This window comes from Barbus barbus (genome assembly GCF_936440315.1).
Source record: "Barbus barbus genome assembly, chromosome: 43".
In the NCBI taxonomy this organism is placed as follows: domain Eukaryota; kingdom Metazoa; phylum Chordata; class Actinopteri; order Cypriniformes; family Cyprinidae; genus Barbus; species Barbus barbus.
In genome coordinates this window covers 20,479,782-20,498,173 of record NC_136721.1, presented here as the reverse complement: position 1 = coordinate 20,498,173, position 18,392 = coordinate 20,479,782, and the positions used below count along the sequence as shown (strand labels likewise).

General features: G+C 37.1%; 1 protein-coding gene across 3 annotated transcripts in view; it reads left to right on the top strand.

The window, feature by feature from the left end:
- The window catches only part of LOC306862012 (collagen and calcium-binding EGF domain-containing protein 1-like), a 60,895-nt gene that overhangs the window by 23,317 nt on the left and 19,186 nt on the right, over positions 1-18,392 (top strand). For 2 of the 3 annotated variants that reach the window (XM_079404587.1, XM_079404589.1), the window contains exons 3-5: positions 10,292-10,344; positions 11,211-11,345; positions 12,009-12,146. In XM_079404587.1, coding sequence (XP_079260713.1) covers positions 10,292-10,344; positions 11,211-11,345; positions 12,009-12,146 — 326 coding nt within the window. The remainder of the gene's footprint in view (positions 1-10,291; positions 10,345-11,210; positions 11,346-12,008; positions 12,147-18,392) is intronic. The other variant, XM_079404588.1, reaches the window with a different exon arrangement.

The following is an 18,392-nucleotide window of genomic DNA, read 5'->3' as shown; positions in this document are numbered from 1 at the left end:
AAAACAGCCACACATGTACATAAAGCCTGCATTGAGTTATACACTCATTATATATCACCAAACGTTAATGGAGGTCTGTGTAATTTACAGTTTCCAGCTGTAGAGGTTTTTGTTGAGGGGAAAGAGATGCCCGCCACGAATTCATGATATAATACGACCGCCCTCCTTACGCAGCTGTCTGCTTAGGCTTAGGCTCCTGTGACAATTATGTGAATGTTAATTATGAAGGAAATTGAGATTTTTGTGATGCGTTTGTTAGTCTGTGATTTCCAGCTGTTATTGTTGATGACTCTTTGTGCTGTGCTTGGCTTGATAGTCTGGAAAATGTATCTGTGAATATTAAATATGGGGTATCAAGTTCAAATGCTATGCTAATCTTAACGTCATCATGGGTTTGAAATGCTCCCAATTTATTTATTTGTTTTGTTATATCTATAATTTTTTTCTGTCATTGTATCTATTGTTTTTTGTCATTCTATGTGTCTACTGTTCATTCTGTCGTTCTATCTATGTATCGTTCATTCTAGCTAACGTTTGTTTGTTCTGTCATTCATTCTGTCGTTCATTTATTCCATCCCCTTCCTTTTTTATTCATTCTCTTTACTTATGTTGTGTTACTTGCAAATGTTGCAATATGAAATTAAAAAAAGCTTGCGTTTGCTGCTTTATGCAGTTTTTAATGTTCTTGATTTAATATTATCACAGAACTCTTTTAGCAATTTTATTTATGCAAAACAGAGCTGCTATGGAAGCAATGTGTTTGAATTTGAATCAAATTTATTTAGAATTCTGAACATTCATTGAGACCTTAACATTAGAGAACAATAGGATATGTGAGTTATCTTATGATGTTATAGGACCTTAAAATGTTTTTATATGGCATCATAGGAAGTTCATAATCACTTTTTATTTTGGAACCATTTAGAGCCTTAAAATATAAATAGTATTTGATTTGAATTGAACTGATGTTGCTCATAGATGCCCGTCCATTGCTGTGCATTCCATGATAAATTTGTCAGTGTAGCCAGTGTGTGTAGTGTTATTTCCTCCATGTGCTCTGTCTGTGAGTGTGTTTACTCCAGGTCTCTGCTCAGTTTGTTTATAAGGTAATTAGAGATCTCTCAAAGCCCAGCGAGTGGGTCTGAGCTCACTCTAATCCAGACCTGATTTTCTCCTGGTAACCGGATCCCCATCAGCGTGGGAAATTAAATAAACACAACATTAGGCAAGCACAGGTGCTACCTTACCCACTAATAACATCTGACAAGTCAAGTAAAAGCTGTGTTTAAAAGTGAACGTGACTCCGTGTTAATGCACCTGTTTTTGTTTGGACATGGTACTGGAGTCTCACCGCTCATTCATAGAGTTCCCATAATTTATGTCTATCATTTAGCAGAGGCTGAAGAAAAACAACACATTTCCTTTTCTGCACTATTGTATCTAAACAAAACACTCCCAGCTCATTTTTTACTGTCTGACTTGTTTTAACCTCTTTTAAGGTTCCAGAATAACTAAACCTTTCCTTATTTATCTGCAAGTAAATACACCTGCTCTATGAGGACTGAAACACTCTCAGAAGCCGAAATCAGGTGCTTAAGTGAGTGAAAAGGGCTCAAGATGATTTTTCTAAATTAATTATCAATAAGTGATATTGAATAAATATGATGAGACATCTCTTCCAGTCACTTATTTGAACCATGCGTCACTGCATGCAAATTCCATTGCTTTCTCTTTTTCTCTCTTACATAACGAGGATTTGGGTAGAAGTCTGGTTGTTTCTGAGTGACGCAACATGAACTAATCCATTTCATCCCATTTTAAACCTCCCGAGATTGGGTTCACATCTGGATCCTCCCCTCCTGAGACGTGCGCACCATCAGAGCAATCGGGCCACACTACAATGCCCTACATCCTCTTCTGCTTTTCAATGTGATCTTATCATTGCAATCTGGCCCCAAGAGGATGTTAAATAGTAAATGATGTAACGGCCTGCAGTTGCATGGTATTCTGGAATAATAATCTACTGCATGAAAACATGTCTGACAGAGGTCTCCAAAATTTTCAAATCAACTTTAGTTGCTTATCCTAATCCATAGAAATACTTCTTCACTCCCAGTTCATCAGCTTCAGTGCGGAAATGATTAGTTTCTTTAACTTTTTGGTGGATTTCTGAGGAGGAATGCATATTAGTTTAATATGTTGTATTTTGTTGAAATGTTTATTAAGAGGTACCATTTAAGGCATCGTATAAAGAAAAAATTGAGTTGTCCTTGTTCTTCCTTCCAGTCCAGAATGATCATTTTATTTTTAAGCTAAACATTAAAAATTATTGTAAACCTATACTTTTTCAGACTGATCTCACATCAGTGCTGTCGTGTTTATTAGCTAGATGTGCTCAAACTATGTGTAATTCCTGTATTTGTGTAGCACCTGCTGTTCTGAATATGGTTTTTACAGATTTCCAGTGTTAGAAAGAATTCATGTTATAATCTTCAGTCTACAACTATTTTATAGTATTTTTTAGTGCTGTCAGTCGATTAAAAAAAAAAAACTAATTAATCACACATTTTTCTGAAAGTAATCGCATTTAAAGGGATAGTTCACCCAAAAGTGAATTTACTCACCCTCAAGTAGTTCCAAACTTGTATGATTCTGTTTGTTCTGCTGAACACAAAGCAAGATATTTTGAAGAAAGTAATAAACAGTAAACAGGCTGTTTTGGGGCACCATTGACTTCCATGGTATGAAGGAAAAAAAATGCTATGGAAGTCAATGGTGCCCCAGAACTGCTGTTTCCCACATTCTTCAGAATATCTTTCTTTTGTGTTCAGCAGAACAAAGTCATTCATACAGGTTTGGAACTAATTGAGAGTGAGAAAATGGCGACACAATTTTCATTGTTGGGTGAACTATCCCTTTAATACCACCTAACATTAAATGTACTTTAAATATACTTTTATTTTAATAATGTATTGTAATAATTTCACATTTATTTTTCAAATTAATGTAGAAACAACATAAAGACACTATATGTTTAATATTTGTTTAAACTGGAAAAATTAATCGCCTGTGTTAATGTGCTAATTTTGACAGCACTTGTATTTTTGTGTAATGTTTTGTAGTATGTCTTGCATGTGTTGGAGCATAATGTTGCAAAGCCTATCTTAGAAGTATGTGTCTAACTGCATTCATGAAGACTGGAGAAACTCTGAGGTCCTGTCATGAGAAATGGTCATCAGGGAAACTGATTCTGAAGATTCTGGCCTTCGTCCGACTGCCAAGCTTTAAAGGGGTCATGTGATGTTTTTTTAAAGATCATTATTTTGTGTATTTGGTGTAACAGAATATGTTGACATGTTTTATTGTTCAAAAAACATTATTTTTCAAATACTGTACATTATTGTAAGTCCTCTATGCCCCACCCCTCTCAAACACTTCGATTCAGTCTGATTCAGTCCCTCCTTCCGACAAGAGCAGTCTGCTCTGATTGGCCAACTGGCACAGTGCATTGTGATTGGCCGAACGCCGCAAGCCACGACAGGAATATAACACCCAGTTACTTGAATACCAGTATAGTTTTGTAATCGATCTATGAGTATTTCATGGTCTATAGTGTAGAACGCAGCACTAAGATCAAGTAATACTAGCAATGAGATGCTGCCTTGGTCTGAAGCAAGAAGCAAGTCATTTGTAATTTTAACAAGTGCAGTTTCTGTACTATGGTGAGGCCTGAAACCTGACTCTTCATAAAGATCATTTTTTTGCAAGAAGGAGCACAATTGAGCAGACACAACTTTTTGCCGATGCTAACGGGCTATAAGGTAATAGCAGACTGAGATGAATGAGTAATCATAATGATTCCTAAATGCATCTACTTTTGGAAGGCCAAATAGTTATTTTGCTTTCACCTAGAAACGCACAGCGTCTCCCTGAGATGGCTTCATCAACACTACTGTAGTTACTGAAACCACGGCTTCTTTCTTTTGCGTGAAGAGTTGGGCTGCATTATGCAAATATTTCCACATATTGACGTCAAGATGTGGGGGCGTGTTTGAACGAGCCGTTTTAGGGGGGCGTGGCATAGTCTTAACTTTGATAAAGAATATCTCTTTGGTTTTAAGACTTTAGTCTTTGCAACTTCAGGGATCTTATCTATGCACAATCAGTTTGTAACACTCCAAAGAGAAAGGAATACTTGAAATCGCATCATATGACCCCTTTAAGAACACTGTCAAACACTCCACTATGGGTAGTGAGTCAAAGGTTTCACATTAATATGTGTCATGTTTTTAAATGCTAGTGCCATTGACCTTAACTTTAGAAAAACCGTCTTCCTTTTTTCCACTGATTTTGTCATTTGCTGTTCATCTATACAGTGCATTTTATTTAGAAGAAACGGGCTTGAACATTTACCAAGCACAGACTCATGATTAGTTTTGTGTTTTCAAGCTTCTCAGATTTAACCAGTGCTGTGTCACACAGATAATATGAATCGGTGTAAGTAGCCGTAGTCTATATTAGACCTATATAAGACAGAACATCTGGGGTCGCTCATGGCAAAATTTTATAGCTCTTGTGAAGTTTCGTATATTTACATAGTTTTGGATTGTGTGATGTATACAGCATAGTTTGATTCAGTGTTTGAACATTTCTGGCTCTGTTTAGGTCATTACGGGATTTGGTCCAGCTGGATTTCATGTTCTCCTATCCATTAAGCCAGTAGGCCTATAATTTTTCATATTAATGATGCACACACTAATAAATACTTTTGTGCAGTGCAGATTTGGTTCCTAAAATTCCTATTTGCATGCTTCGTGCTGCATCACATCCAATATATAACTAAATTACCCTTTATTTGTAGGTTATGTAAAGACGTTATGTTTACAATATAAAAAAGCTACACCTACTAATTGTATAATTTGTATTATACAATACTCAAGATAGATTTCAAAGTTTGGGTTTTATGTGTCTTTTATTAAGTCATTTTTCAAAAATTAAATAAAGTCAAACCCTCAAACTATGAATATTTGTGAAGGCACCAGATGGATGGAAACCTGAGCATAAACAGCTCTGAGAGTCAATAAACAAAGCTTTAAAAATATTTTTGGAAATCTTACCCTGGCAGACACAGGTCCAGGGTCAGTTCTGGCTGTTCTCCCTGTGCATTCTTCTCTCTGAGTGTTGCATGTTTGTGAAGATAGGGACATATCAGAGTTTGTGTATTTGTGGAGGATCAGGGTGGCTTTGGTGTCAACATACCAGGAAAAACAGAGATTTTCTCTTTTGGATTTCATTGTACTTAAACCTACCATCTAGGGATTCTCCGATCAGGATTTTTGCAGCCGATACGGAGTACAGATTTCTTGTCATGGTGATTGGCCGATACTGATGCCGATTCTGATGCTTCAAGCTTTATAGAACATGTTATATAAATAATCACAAAAATAATTCCTTATACAGTGAACATTTTAATATTCCTTTAAAATGGTGTTTATGCATAACATTATGTATATCAGGATACTTCATATAAGACGAAAATAAATGCAAACAAAATGTGTCTGATGCAACCCAAGGTAGAGATGGGCTCGGACTGGAGTCAAATATAGCCTTCAGACTTGACTTGACCTGAAATGACTCCAGACTTGACTCGAGGAAAAGGACTTGTGAATATTTTAAAAGCAAATAGTCTTTTATCCTTAAATACATATATAACTGATTTTCAAAAGGCAGACCGCACCCCGACATCCATCTGGACCGCGAGCCGTAACAGCCGTAACCATTTTAAGTGAACAGTGCATCAAAACAGCAGAGCGGATCACATAACAAATGCTCAGGGTCGTTTATGGTAAATATCTTTCAGCGCTATATCCTTGTATTTTTATCTAAAATTAAACACGCTTTATTCAAGCCCTTTCAGCTCCGTGCGCTTTCTCTCTCTCTCTCTCCGGATGCCCGCCAGCGCCAAGTTCAAGAGCTGCCGCGGTTATGGTGAGAGGCAAAATTATAGATTACTTTCGCTAAAATACAGCAGAAAAAAAACAATGCTGCAGATAGTTATTTTTCTTACTATCTATTTATCTATCTATAACCAATACTCAAACCAGATGTAACAAGACGTTTCTGATCTACATTTAGCATTATTAATCTGTGGGCTAAGAACATATATAATTGTTGTTAGATGGCTATAGGTTGGAATTTAAACTTTGCAACTGTTATCTTTCTTTTCTGCTCGAGAACATTTTTATTGTCCAATGTTAGAGAGAGGACAAAATAAATAGAAACATTTAAACTCCAATATGGAGAAGTCTGATTTAACTCATAAGATTTAATACTCAAGAGGAAAAAAGAAATTGAAACATTTAAACTACTGAAAGAACAAAACTGAGTAGTTTGATCACTGTTATATCCACTGACGCTGCGAATAATCCACGGGTCGGGTAATAAAAAAATGCATTCTGATTATTTGCGGATGGGTCGCGGGTGGATAAAATAAATCATAAATGATGCAATATTAACTTTTTTTTTTTTTTTTTTTTTTTAATACATTTTTTCATTAGGCAGACGATTTCATTTATGTGTGTGTGTGTGTCTGTGTGTGTGTGTGTTCGCCTGATCGGGAAGTTGAAGTGACAGAAACGGTGACATTCCAGATAAAGTTTAAAAGGAGTAAAGCCTCTTTTAATGCTATTGAGTAGGCTAATATGGCCAAAGAAGATATTTTGTTTTATAAATAAATGTTCATAGAGCGGCCACGATCAGCTCCGGTGCCCATGAAGCCGTAAAGCCTGCACTCCGCAGACGTGCCGTGATGCGCAGATCAGCTCTAAGGTCACTGAATCTGCTGTTAAAAATCATATCATCATGCAAAACATACACGAATTAGCTCGAAACGTTATAGCATTTCCACACTGGCGATGACTTGCAGCATCCCACGCATATACGTCCTCACGCGTTGACGTCATCAATTTGTGATCGGTTCCTGAGATCGGCCAAATGTATGAGTACCGATCGAGTCATAAAATGTGATGATTGGCCGATACCGAAAGACCAATTGATCAGAGCATCCCTACTACCATCCATACTATCCTCCCAGATGTGTTTGTGGAAGTTCTTTGATTTTTAATTACAGACTTTACTATCCTGAGCACAGCTTGATACAGATTTTCCCCTTTGTTTTAAAGGAAATATTCAAGAAGCAAGAGACTTGCTTAAAGTCTCCATTTGCACTTCATTTCATTTGTATACTTCATTAATCTGAAACAGTTGAGATCTCATTTGCAGACGTTGCGAATTGACAGCTGTATTGAAACCCATGCAATATGTTGTTTATGTTTCTATAGCGGCGGTGTGCATATGCATGTGTGATTTTACTTTGGTAAAGTGAATGTGACCCTGAGTGTATGTGTGTACATGAATGCAAACATGTGTCAAAGTGTGAAAATCACCTCCACCTCGTTCTACGCTCACACCCATCATCACCTCCCACAGCAGAAGATTTGTGCCTCTTCTGTCCTCCTCTTCCACTTCTCAGTGCTTCCTCCCCGTGGACCGTTTCTGATGTTTTTCACCATATAAATGTGAGTTATGGCGCTTGTGTGGCACTGCACAGTTGATTTTACAGCTCTGCGTTTTAGCACGGGTCTTATTTAATTCAGAATTAGAGATTTAGTTTTTTTTGTTTTTTTACTGGGTAAGAAGGCAGACCACCCTACCTTGATCTATATATATATATATTTATATATATATATTTTTTTTTTTAAGTAAAAAATAAAATGAAGCTTCTTTGGCAAAAAAATAAATAACTTTATTTTATTTATTTATTTATACATACTATATTTTATTTTGACATTTTTATTATAAAGTATTTTTACATTTATAGGTTCATAAGAGAGTAAAAATTAATCATTTTTGCAAATAAGAACATTCAGAGGTTCTATTATTTCATCATAGTTCTAATTCTATCGCATCATAACTTCAAAAGGTTCTCCTTTGACATCAAGATTGAAAATGTATCGCTATGGAATCAAACTTTAAAATCACTTTTGAAACCTTCATTAGGAGCGAATGCTGCAGGTTCTTGTTAGCGTGGGAAAATTCTTTATCTTGGAGGGAACTCCAAAGAGACACATTAGTTCTGGGCAACATACAGCAGGAAAAAAGAATAGTGTGGTGTGGAAAGACTGCAAGTCTCTCTGAAAAAAAGCTAATGTAGTCAGTATTTCAAGTCTATTAAGTTCAATGCCAAGTTGTGGTTCTTGATTATTCTTTAATTATCAGTGATTTCTCCACTCCTTAATCAAAATTTTCAATATTTACGTCTTGCAGTTTCATTTCCATAAAGGAATTTTATATGGTTCCACGTAGTTGAAGTCTATTATACAGTATGTGTATTTATTATTTTTTCAAGATATCAAGATACAGATGGTGCCCCTTAATATGGGAGGGTTTACTGTGTTTTGGTTGTAAGTTTGTGTGTGTGAGAGATTTGGAAGTGATTGTAGTTCCCAATATTTTCATCTCAAACATCAAACAAACCAATAAAGTTTTCCTATGTGATTCAGACCACCTAAACAGCTCCCATGATTCAAACCATACCAGCCCGTCGTAGCCCAGCTCAGACCCCTTACTTTGTCTGTGGCTGTAAAAGTGATTGCATGGAAATATATTAGCTGTTTATGATCTTATTAACTTGTAAACCAGTGCATTTAATTGTTTAACATGCTGATATGCTTTTTTAATATGCGCCATTTAAGCATTGTTGATCAGTTTGCTTCCAGATTAGAACAACAGAGTTTACTCTGGCAGACTAGACTAAACAGTTCCACAAAATTTGTGAGTAATACTGTTGGAAAGGATATCACCATTACTTAATATCCAAATTCCTTTTCCCCCCGTTGTATTTTTAGTTTTTCCTTTTTTGAGCATTGAAACATTTGGGAATCACTGTAGCATAGTGTTGAAATGAATCATTTCTGTTAGTGCTTGTGAGTTGTTCCCTTGTCATTGCGAAAGAGGAACATCTCCACGATGACCACTTAGAGCGGGAAAAGTTTGGGTGAGTTTTCAAACACTGTCCAGAAAAAACAACCTTTTTTCCCTTTGGACCTTCACTTTGTCTGTCTTGTGAACATGGATTTCAAATTAAATACGATTAGGAAAATCGCAAAAAACAGAAGTGTCACATTAATTATTCATGCAAGTTTGTTTCAGACTGAATTGAGGCCACGGTTCTGTCATTTGTTAGGCAAGCATCACTATTATTATTGCTCATGTGTTCAGTTGGAGGTTTGAATAAACCCAAAACCCTGAGTATTAAACTTCTGTGCGTGACTCATCCCAGTTTGCTTGTGCACCAGATATGGATGATACCTCAAAACATGAAGCTTGTTGAAGATAGATTTGCTTTGATGCTTCTCTAAGCACTTCTGATTTTCCTGGCAGATGATAAAACAGGTGGGGGAAAAATATGAGTAGATTTTGGGCCTATATGCAACAACCCAGGAATCACATCCAACCACACAGTTGTTCAAAAGCCCCCCCCCCCCCCCCCCCCCCCCCCTCTCTCTCTCTCTCAAGGCTGCATTATATTTTTAAAGAATAGAATATGCTAAAAAAAAAAAAAAAGTAAGATTGTTACAGTTTCAATTATTATTTTTGTATTTTAAATTTTTTTTAAATGTGTTGGCAAAGCTTGAATTTTCAGCATAGTCACTACAGTCTTTAGTGTCACATGATCCTTCACAAAATCATTCTAATAAGATGATTTGGGGCTCAAGAAACATCTTATTATCAATGTTGAAAACAGTCTTGATGCTTAATGCATATTTGAAACCATGCACAACTTTTTCAGGATTCTTCGTTTGGAAAGTTTAAAATAAAATGTATCTGAAATAAACTCTTTTGAAACATCATATCTTTTCTGCAGAGCACAAAATCTAAAAGTAATCTACTTTTAGTAATCTAAAAGTAATCTAAAAAGTAGTCAGAATGCATGACCTAAAATGAGTAACCTAGATTACATTACTAACTACAGTTTTTGTCATGTAATCTGTAATCAATAATGGACTACAGTTTATAAATAATCTACCCAGCTCTGCTTTTCTGTCATTTTTTTATCAATTTAATGTGTCCTTGCTGAATAAGAATTTTAATTTATTGAAAAATAAATAAATAAATCTTAACCCCAAACATCCTGACATCCATCTGTAATAGCCGAGTATCAAGTGTAACGCTTAATCACAATTTTGAAGAACATATTAAATGTATTTCTTTCACTTCTTCTCTCTTTCAGAAAGAAGTGCTGTGAAGGTTTTAAGTTTGTGCTGGGACAGTGTATTCCGGAAGGTAAGACCTCTTTCTCTCCCTACCCAGATTATGCTCCTCTGGGTTGAATTTGCTCTGATATTTCTGGACGTGTTTTCCCTCGTCTCCCATTAGTGTTCTAAACAAAATCATTCCTTTTTGGAAAATGCTCAACTAGTGCTTTTAATGTTGTTTTAACATTTCCAGCACACCTTTAAGAACTTGGCAGAGTTTCCCCAAGAGTAACGATGGCTTGAATACCTTGTGTGTATTTTTATAGTGGGAACTGGTCTGTATATTAGCTTATGAATACAGTAATATACTTCTCGATCTTTGGTTGAGGGGTTCAAACCACTAATGAGATTTTACTCGTAACTGTCAAAGAAAAACATGCAATTATATTGTCTGTGTTCTGCGGTTCGCCATGCCACATTAAGAGGTTGTATAGTGGTCCCCTTTGAGACAGTCTACAGCTTGTTTTTAAAGGCTTTTTTTCTGTTTCTGTGCTGTTTGTGTTCTCTGGTGTCCTTACCTGCCCTCTCTCCTCTGATGAGAAACACATAAAGTACCGGCTGAGAATGGACACACATTTCCCTGACTCACATGTCGCGCCATGCTGTGTCTGAGATGGTTTGGCTCTTCTAGGAGAAACTGTGGAATAAGGAAAAGATGCGAGAATTCTTGGGCAGGAACTAGCAGTATTGGCTTCCCAGATTACAGAGTTTTGTTTTTACTTTTAGAATAAAATTAAAGGGAAAATACGTTTGCACATTTGCATATGATTTTTGGAAATGACGGTTGTATTGTGGGTTTTGATTTAAAGCTAGGTTTGTTTATTTTATAGTCTTGTACTTTCCTTTCTTGTCATGTTTATTTCTGTTTGTTTGTGGGTGTGTTTGTATATGCAGACTATGATGTGTGCGCTGGCGCCCCATGTGAACAGCAGTGTACCGATCATTTCGGCCGTGTGGTGTGCACCTGTTACACTGGGTATCGCTATGACCGGGAACGACACAGAAACCGCGAGAAACCATACTGCCTGGGTAAGATTTTGCTCTTATTTATGTTAGGTGTGAATGTGTCAATCATAAACAAGAAAATTTTATTTTGTGATGCTCAAAGTGTACATTTACCCATTTTATTTCCATTTTTCAAAATATTTTTTCCTTCTGTAAAATCAGATAGATATTAGATAGATCATATGTAAATATAATTAGATTATTTTAAAAATTAGCATGATGGATAGAATTTTACCCATTTTTTTGTATTTTATTTTTATATTTTAACTGTTTTAAAATAAATAAATGTTCATTTATAATAACGATAGCTGTGCTAACTGTTATGATTATCCTGAAATTGTGGTTACCATGGAAACAGTTTTTTGTAAAAAAAAAAAAAAAAAAAACTTTAAAACTTGTCATTTCATATATGTTTTGAAATTGGACTTGTTTGAAGTATCAGGAATATTTAACAGTGTGGCCATGTGAGCGCCCTCTATGGGTTGTTTTTTGTTCACAGGGTTGATTTTTCAATGTCTTTTTAATGACGGCATGAGTGTTTCTTAAAGGGTCTGACCTCCCAGACTGCTAAAGTGTTAAGTTGATTTGATGGGAGTCAAATATACAGCTCCAGGAGCGAACATCGTGTCTTTTTGCACTTTGCCAACTTTCCGTTCCTCACACTTTCACTCTCTGTTCTTGCATCAGACATTGATGAATGTGCCAACAATAACGAGACGGTGTGCTCCCAGATCTGTGTGAACACCCCCGGCAGCTACCGGTGTGAGTGCGAGAAAGGCTTCTACCTAGAGGATGATGGGAAAACATGCACCAAGGGTGAGCGAGGTGAGTGTATTATCTCTTAATCTTTGTTTGTCTTTCTTAGCAACACTCTTTGTACTTTTACTTTAGCTTGCTCGCTTTCTTTTTGGTCTTTCTTGTGAAGTTTGTAGTTTCCCAGACTTTTGTGGACGTATAAACATGTTCATGGCTTGAAACTGTTCACAGACACCTTTTCCAGACTTTCAAAGTGTAATTGCTGAAATAATTACTGTAGTGAGATCCAGAGAAATCGTTGTTAACATATAAAAGGTAATGAATCAACTTGGCAGTCATGTGTTTAGGTGAAGAATTTTTTCATAAACTTATACATTTTTATACTCCGTTTTAGTCAGTAGTTTTGTATTGAATAGCCATGTTTTTTTATCATGTAGTTCATAATGCTTCATGAGATTGTAGTTCATTTCCACATTTTTCTGTGATGGTTTTTTTCAATTTGAGAGTCGCTTTCCCATTAGAAGCTGCTTTTACAAGCCTCATAGACAGTCCTGCTTTGATTCAACCAATGCTTTTCCAACAAACAGCAGAAATGGAGCACAAAAAGGCGAATAACATGCGGTTTAAAATAGAGCACAGAGAGCCAGAGATATCTATTTATCTGTCTGGACCTGACCATCCACAGATCTCTCCATCACACAAGTGTGGAAAGGATTGAGTAAGGTCTAAATGCTCTGACAGGTCATGGATGCATTATCCAGTTAAAGCAGTGCAAACACACACACACACACACACAAAAAAAAGCATGTACAGAAAATAAGTGGAAAGGGTGGGTGTTACATTTAAATTTTAAGTGTCTTTTTTTTTTTTTTTTTTTTTTTTGTGTATCTGAACAATTCCAGTGTCTCTCTCTCTCTCTCTCTCTCTCTCTCTCTCGCATGCTGGGAGTCGGGTGAGAGTGGTGGTGGTGAGAGCTTTTTTCTCTTTTCCAAAGTTGTATGATTTGGAAAATGTACATTTGAAAAAGCATTGTCTTTGGGTTGTGTGGTAGGATGGCGTCTTTAGCCGAGACGCCATCATTATCACTTCGTAATGGTTTCAGGTGTGTTACTGAAGACAATGCCACAGTGGAAGATGTGCTTGTTGCGGTTGGGGATCAGATTGGTCATGAAGACATTTTATCAGTGTCACGTATGAATAAAGCTGTTGTGGTATTTTTTGAAAGAACAGAATTTAGTCAATCGTTTAATAGTGAGTGGTCTAGTTATTAATGGAGCTTTTCTACAACTTTCTCCACTTTACGCACCGTCCACAAAAGTCACGATTACAAATGTAACGCCATTCGTATCTGATTGCGAATTGGCACGATTTGGGAAGGTTGTTAGCCCTTTCAAAACTTGGCTTGGCTGTAAACATCCTTCGTTGAGACACGTTGTGTCTTTTAGGAGGCAAGTTTTTATGATGTTGGAGTCTAATGATAATACATTGGACATAAACTTTCGTGTGAAAGATGAGGGAGGATCGTATATGGTGTATGCGACCACTGGCAGTGTACAATGCTTTGAATGTGGAGACTTCGGACACAAGCGTCTTGCGTGTCTGCACAAGAGAACAGGTGCAGAGAGCATGGCAGGCTCAAGGGTTGATGCTTCAGATAACATCGAAGATCTGGCTGAGGCCGTTCAAGATGACGTTGTTCCAACTATTGAGGTGAGTGCTGTTAATGATGATGCTGTGGTACCTGCTGAAAATATTGAGTCTGTTCGTTCAGTTTCTAATGATGTTTGTGCTGATGGAAATGTTGCACTAAATTTGGAACCTGGTGTTAGTGCAAACACTATAGTGTCTGACGTTAAAACTGATGATGCAGTTCCTAGTACTAGTGCTGATAAAAAGTCAGAAGGTGTAATGCAAGGAGTATTGTGCTATAATGTTATTAATGAGGAAATGGAGGAGGTGCTGTCTGTCTGATGATCTTGAGTTGTTGAAAGACTCTCAGTGTGACGATGGTAATTCACAAGGAACTGTACTCCGTTCATATATATATACACATATATACAGTGCCCTCCAAAAGTATTGGAAAAGTAAAGGCAAAATTGTTCTGTTGGCTGTGGAGTCAAGACATTTACAAATATGTTTAAAAGATGAATATGAGACAAAACTACAGAATGTCACATTTTATTATTGAGTGATTCAACACATAGATGTTTTACCAGCAAAGAAGTTCAGCACTTTTAGAGTTTCGTCCCCCTATCTGATGTGAGCATAAGTATTGGAAGAGTTGCCTCACAGGTCTTTCTAAGTGATCAGCTGTGTCCTGTTGAATTAATTCTTCATATATTAAAAGCAGGGAATGTGTTGTATCAGTTATATCCATTACTTCTGCATTCTGAATCTTGCAATCGATGATGACACACACAAACCAGGATGAAGATGAGGGAGCTGACTTTGAAAGAAAAGCAAGCAATTTGGATGCTAAATGAAAAGAGGAAGTCTATAGCCCCTTTCGCATCGCTTTAGTTCCAGAACTAAAAGTACAATATTAAAGTACTGGGACGATTTTGCATGAACTATTTCCCAGTTCCATTTACAGGGTTGCATTCGCACCGACAGTGGGTACTAGGAAGTGACGTAAGCCGGTCAACGGCGACGTCATTTGTATGCGGCGTTCAACAACGTAAACAAAGAACAATGACGTTAACAACAGGAGGATGGAGGATGCTGTGATCGGAGCGGTGTTTTTGTTGTGTCTCGCAGGTTTCACAACAATGGCCATGGAATGTTTACACAGTATGTGTTTACACAGCGTTTTAAATTATGGCGGGTGAGGGCGTTTTCGTACGCGTTTAGCCTATCAGCGTACACTTACGTCACGGATAGTTCTTAGAACTGTTTTAGACCCTACTCTGAAGTAGGAGCTAATTTAGTTCCTCCAAACCGAGTTCCGGGAACTAAAACATTTCCTAGTTCCCGTGGTGCGAACACGCCAAAAAGTGGGTAGTTCCACAATTAATTCGGGTACTATGAAAAGGTTCCTGCAGTGCGAAAGGGCCTAATTAGAGCTATAGCAAAAACAAAGGGGATGGAGAAATCAAGAGTTTGGAAACCACCAGCGACACCAGCAACCAACAACTACCTGATCGGCTGAGAAAACAACAGTATTTGATGACAGACTAATCATAAAAGCTGTGAAAATGAACCCTAAAAGACATGTCTGTAAAATCACCAACAACTTCCAGAAAGCTGGGGTGATGCTCTGACAATATACTGTCCTCAGGAGACTTTGACACAGAATTACAGATGCTACACAGCAAGATGCAAACCAGCACCAAAAATAGAAAGGCAAGATTAGAGTTTGCAAAAAACCACAAAGGTGAGCCAGAAGAGTTTTGGAACTGTGTTTATGGACCGATGAAACAAAGATGAACCTTTATCTAAGTGATGGGAAAGCAAAAATGGGAAGAAAAAAGGGAACCGCAAATGATCCCAAGCATACAGCCTCATCTGTAAAGCATGGTGGAGGTGGTGTCTCTGGAACAGGCCCTCTCAACTTTACTGATGACTTAATGTATGATGACAGTAGCAGAATGAATTTGGAAGGGTACAAAACCATCTTGCCTACCAATATTCAAGAAAATGCCACCAGATTCATTGGGAAGTGCTTCATATTGCATCAGGACAATGACCCAAAACACCCTGCCAGTTCAGTCAAGGAATTTATAAGGGCAAAGAAATGGAAAGTCTTAGATTGCCCAAGCCGATCTCCAGATTTAAATCTGACTGAACATGAATTTCACCAGCTGAAGAGGAGAGCAAAGGCAGAAACTCCCCAAAACAAGCAATAATTGGAATTGGCTGCATTAAAGGCTGGGAAAAGTCTTTCAAAGGATGATACCCAAGAGTCTGGTGATGTCTATGGGTCACAGACTCACTGCTGTGATTCAGGGACGGATCATGACGCAGAGGTGCCCTGGGCACGGACTGATTATAGGCCCCCCTCAGTTGAAATCGCGGTCATTTTCAAAGTTCAAATAGCAATGGATTCTACACTAAGTGAAAACAGCAGTATTTTTAACGATATGTTATTTACACTAAGTGCAAATAGCTATAGATTATATTTACATGTTAAAATAGCAGGATTTCTGCTATTTATACTACTTGTTGCAAAATAGTGGAAATTATCTGCACTTCAGTATTGTAGTACATTATAAAACAGTATGCTATAATAACGTATTGAGTGTAAATTATAATTTTAATTCAGATTATTAAATGGATGCCACCTTATTGATACAATAAAGCCCTCTCTACACCTACCCTAACCCTACTCGATACTTTTTCAACTTTTTGGTTATTTCTTTAATGTTTATAAAAATAAATGCCTTTACGATGTGATATGAGATTTGAAAAGGGAGAAATAAAGTTCGGCAAAAGGCCAATTTTCACGTCATAGTTCAGACGGGGGCCGGGCCTCGGGCCTGTTTTAGGTTTCTCCTTATTTTTATATTTTAGACATCCATCAATTAGTGATGAAAAAAATTGCCGCACTGGTGGAAACAACACGAGACCATGCCGCGACTGTCAAGAGCGACTCGATGGTGTTTCGTGTCCCGCAGCAGCGAGCGCAAGTGAAGTTGAAGTTGCTGATCCTGACTCCCCGTCTCCTCATTAGAACCGCCTTTAGAGAGAAATGCATCTTTATTGATTATGATCAAGATTATAATAAAAGTTTTTGTTTTCAATTTTTTATTTCTATTCAATTTTTTATTTATTTATCATGTCTATGAGGCATGTATTCGCTCAGCTTTGGTTCATTTTTGTGAAGCGCTCCTGTTCAAGACGAGAAGGCAGAAAACGCATCATGTTTGTTTTCTTTGTTTTATAAAAGCACGTTTTGTTGATATTGTGAGTGCCCACAAATAAAAGTAGACTCTTTACAGTTCCGAATGATGTATTACTCTTACCTTTTATCAGAAAAAAATTATACCGTAGGCTTTTTTAAGTTGTTTCCACTGAAAAAAATGCAAGTGTTTGCGCTGGTGCCTCCATGTCCTGCAGAGCGCGCTTGAGCTTCCACTCTATCTATAGATTTTATTTTAGGCAAGGCGTGATGATATGAGAAGGTTAAATTGATTAAACACATAGGCTATGATCAGCTCACTGTCTGCCGCTGGCCACTTGGTCGTTACTTTAAATAACAAAAACTTAGGACTTATTACTATATTTAACGAACAAAAATGCTCCAAACATTTCTCTAAATTAACTTAATAAAAAAAGAAACGAAATATAATCATTTTGCCATTACATACAAAACTGAACTATTTTAATAGCCGAAACAGTAGTATAAACTGTTTTGGGAAAAGGGGGAAAAAAAGATGGGCTCAGGTCGGACTCGAGCCGGTAATTCTGATAAGCTGTCGGACACGGGCCGGGCTAGGGCTTGAGCGTCTCAGGCCAGGGCCGGGCTAGGGCATAAATTTGAGGCCCGTGCAGGGCTCTAGTCTCTGGCTGCCAGCCAGCGAAGTTGAGCGAACGCAGATTTTAATTTAGCAGCTGATGATGTGCCGCACTGAATGATCTAATTTCACCGGTGTGATCGTTTATTAAATCAAATATTATTCAGTTTTTTTTTTTTTTTGTCTTTTGGATGCTGCTTTCAAAATCCACTTGCCTCAAAAAGCTGAGGGGGCACGGTTGAAATCGCGTTCTGATAGTAGCGGTATTTCGGCTGGGCCCCCCTCTGGTCCAGTGCCCTGGGCAGGTGCCCAGTAGGCCCGTTCATTAATCCGTCCCTGCTGCGATTGTGCGCAAGGTATCTGCAACTTAACTTATACTCACATCAATGAGTGGGATGAACTATAAATGTGCTGTTGTTTTTATTTGGTAAAACATGTATGTGTTGAAACAGCTAATAATAAAATGTGACATTCTGTAGTTTTGTCTCATATTCATCTTTTAATCATATTTGCAAATGTCTTGACTCCACAGCCAACAGAGCAATTTTGTCTTTACTGTTCCAATACTTATGGAGGGGACTGTATATATGGTATGTATGTATGGTAAGGTATGTGCTATCAAACTATTAATCGCATTTAATCGCATCCAAACAAAAGTTTGTTTACATACTATATGTGTACTGTTTATTTATTATGTAAATATAAATAAACACACATACAGTATAGATTTTGAAAATATTTACATGTATATACATTTATATATTTATATTAGTTTATATTATATGTAAATATATTTAATATATAAACAGCATATTTTCTAAAATATATACATGCATGTGTTTGTATTTATACATAATATATA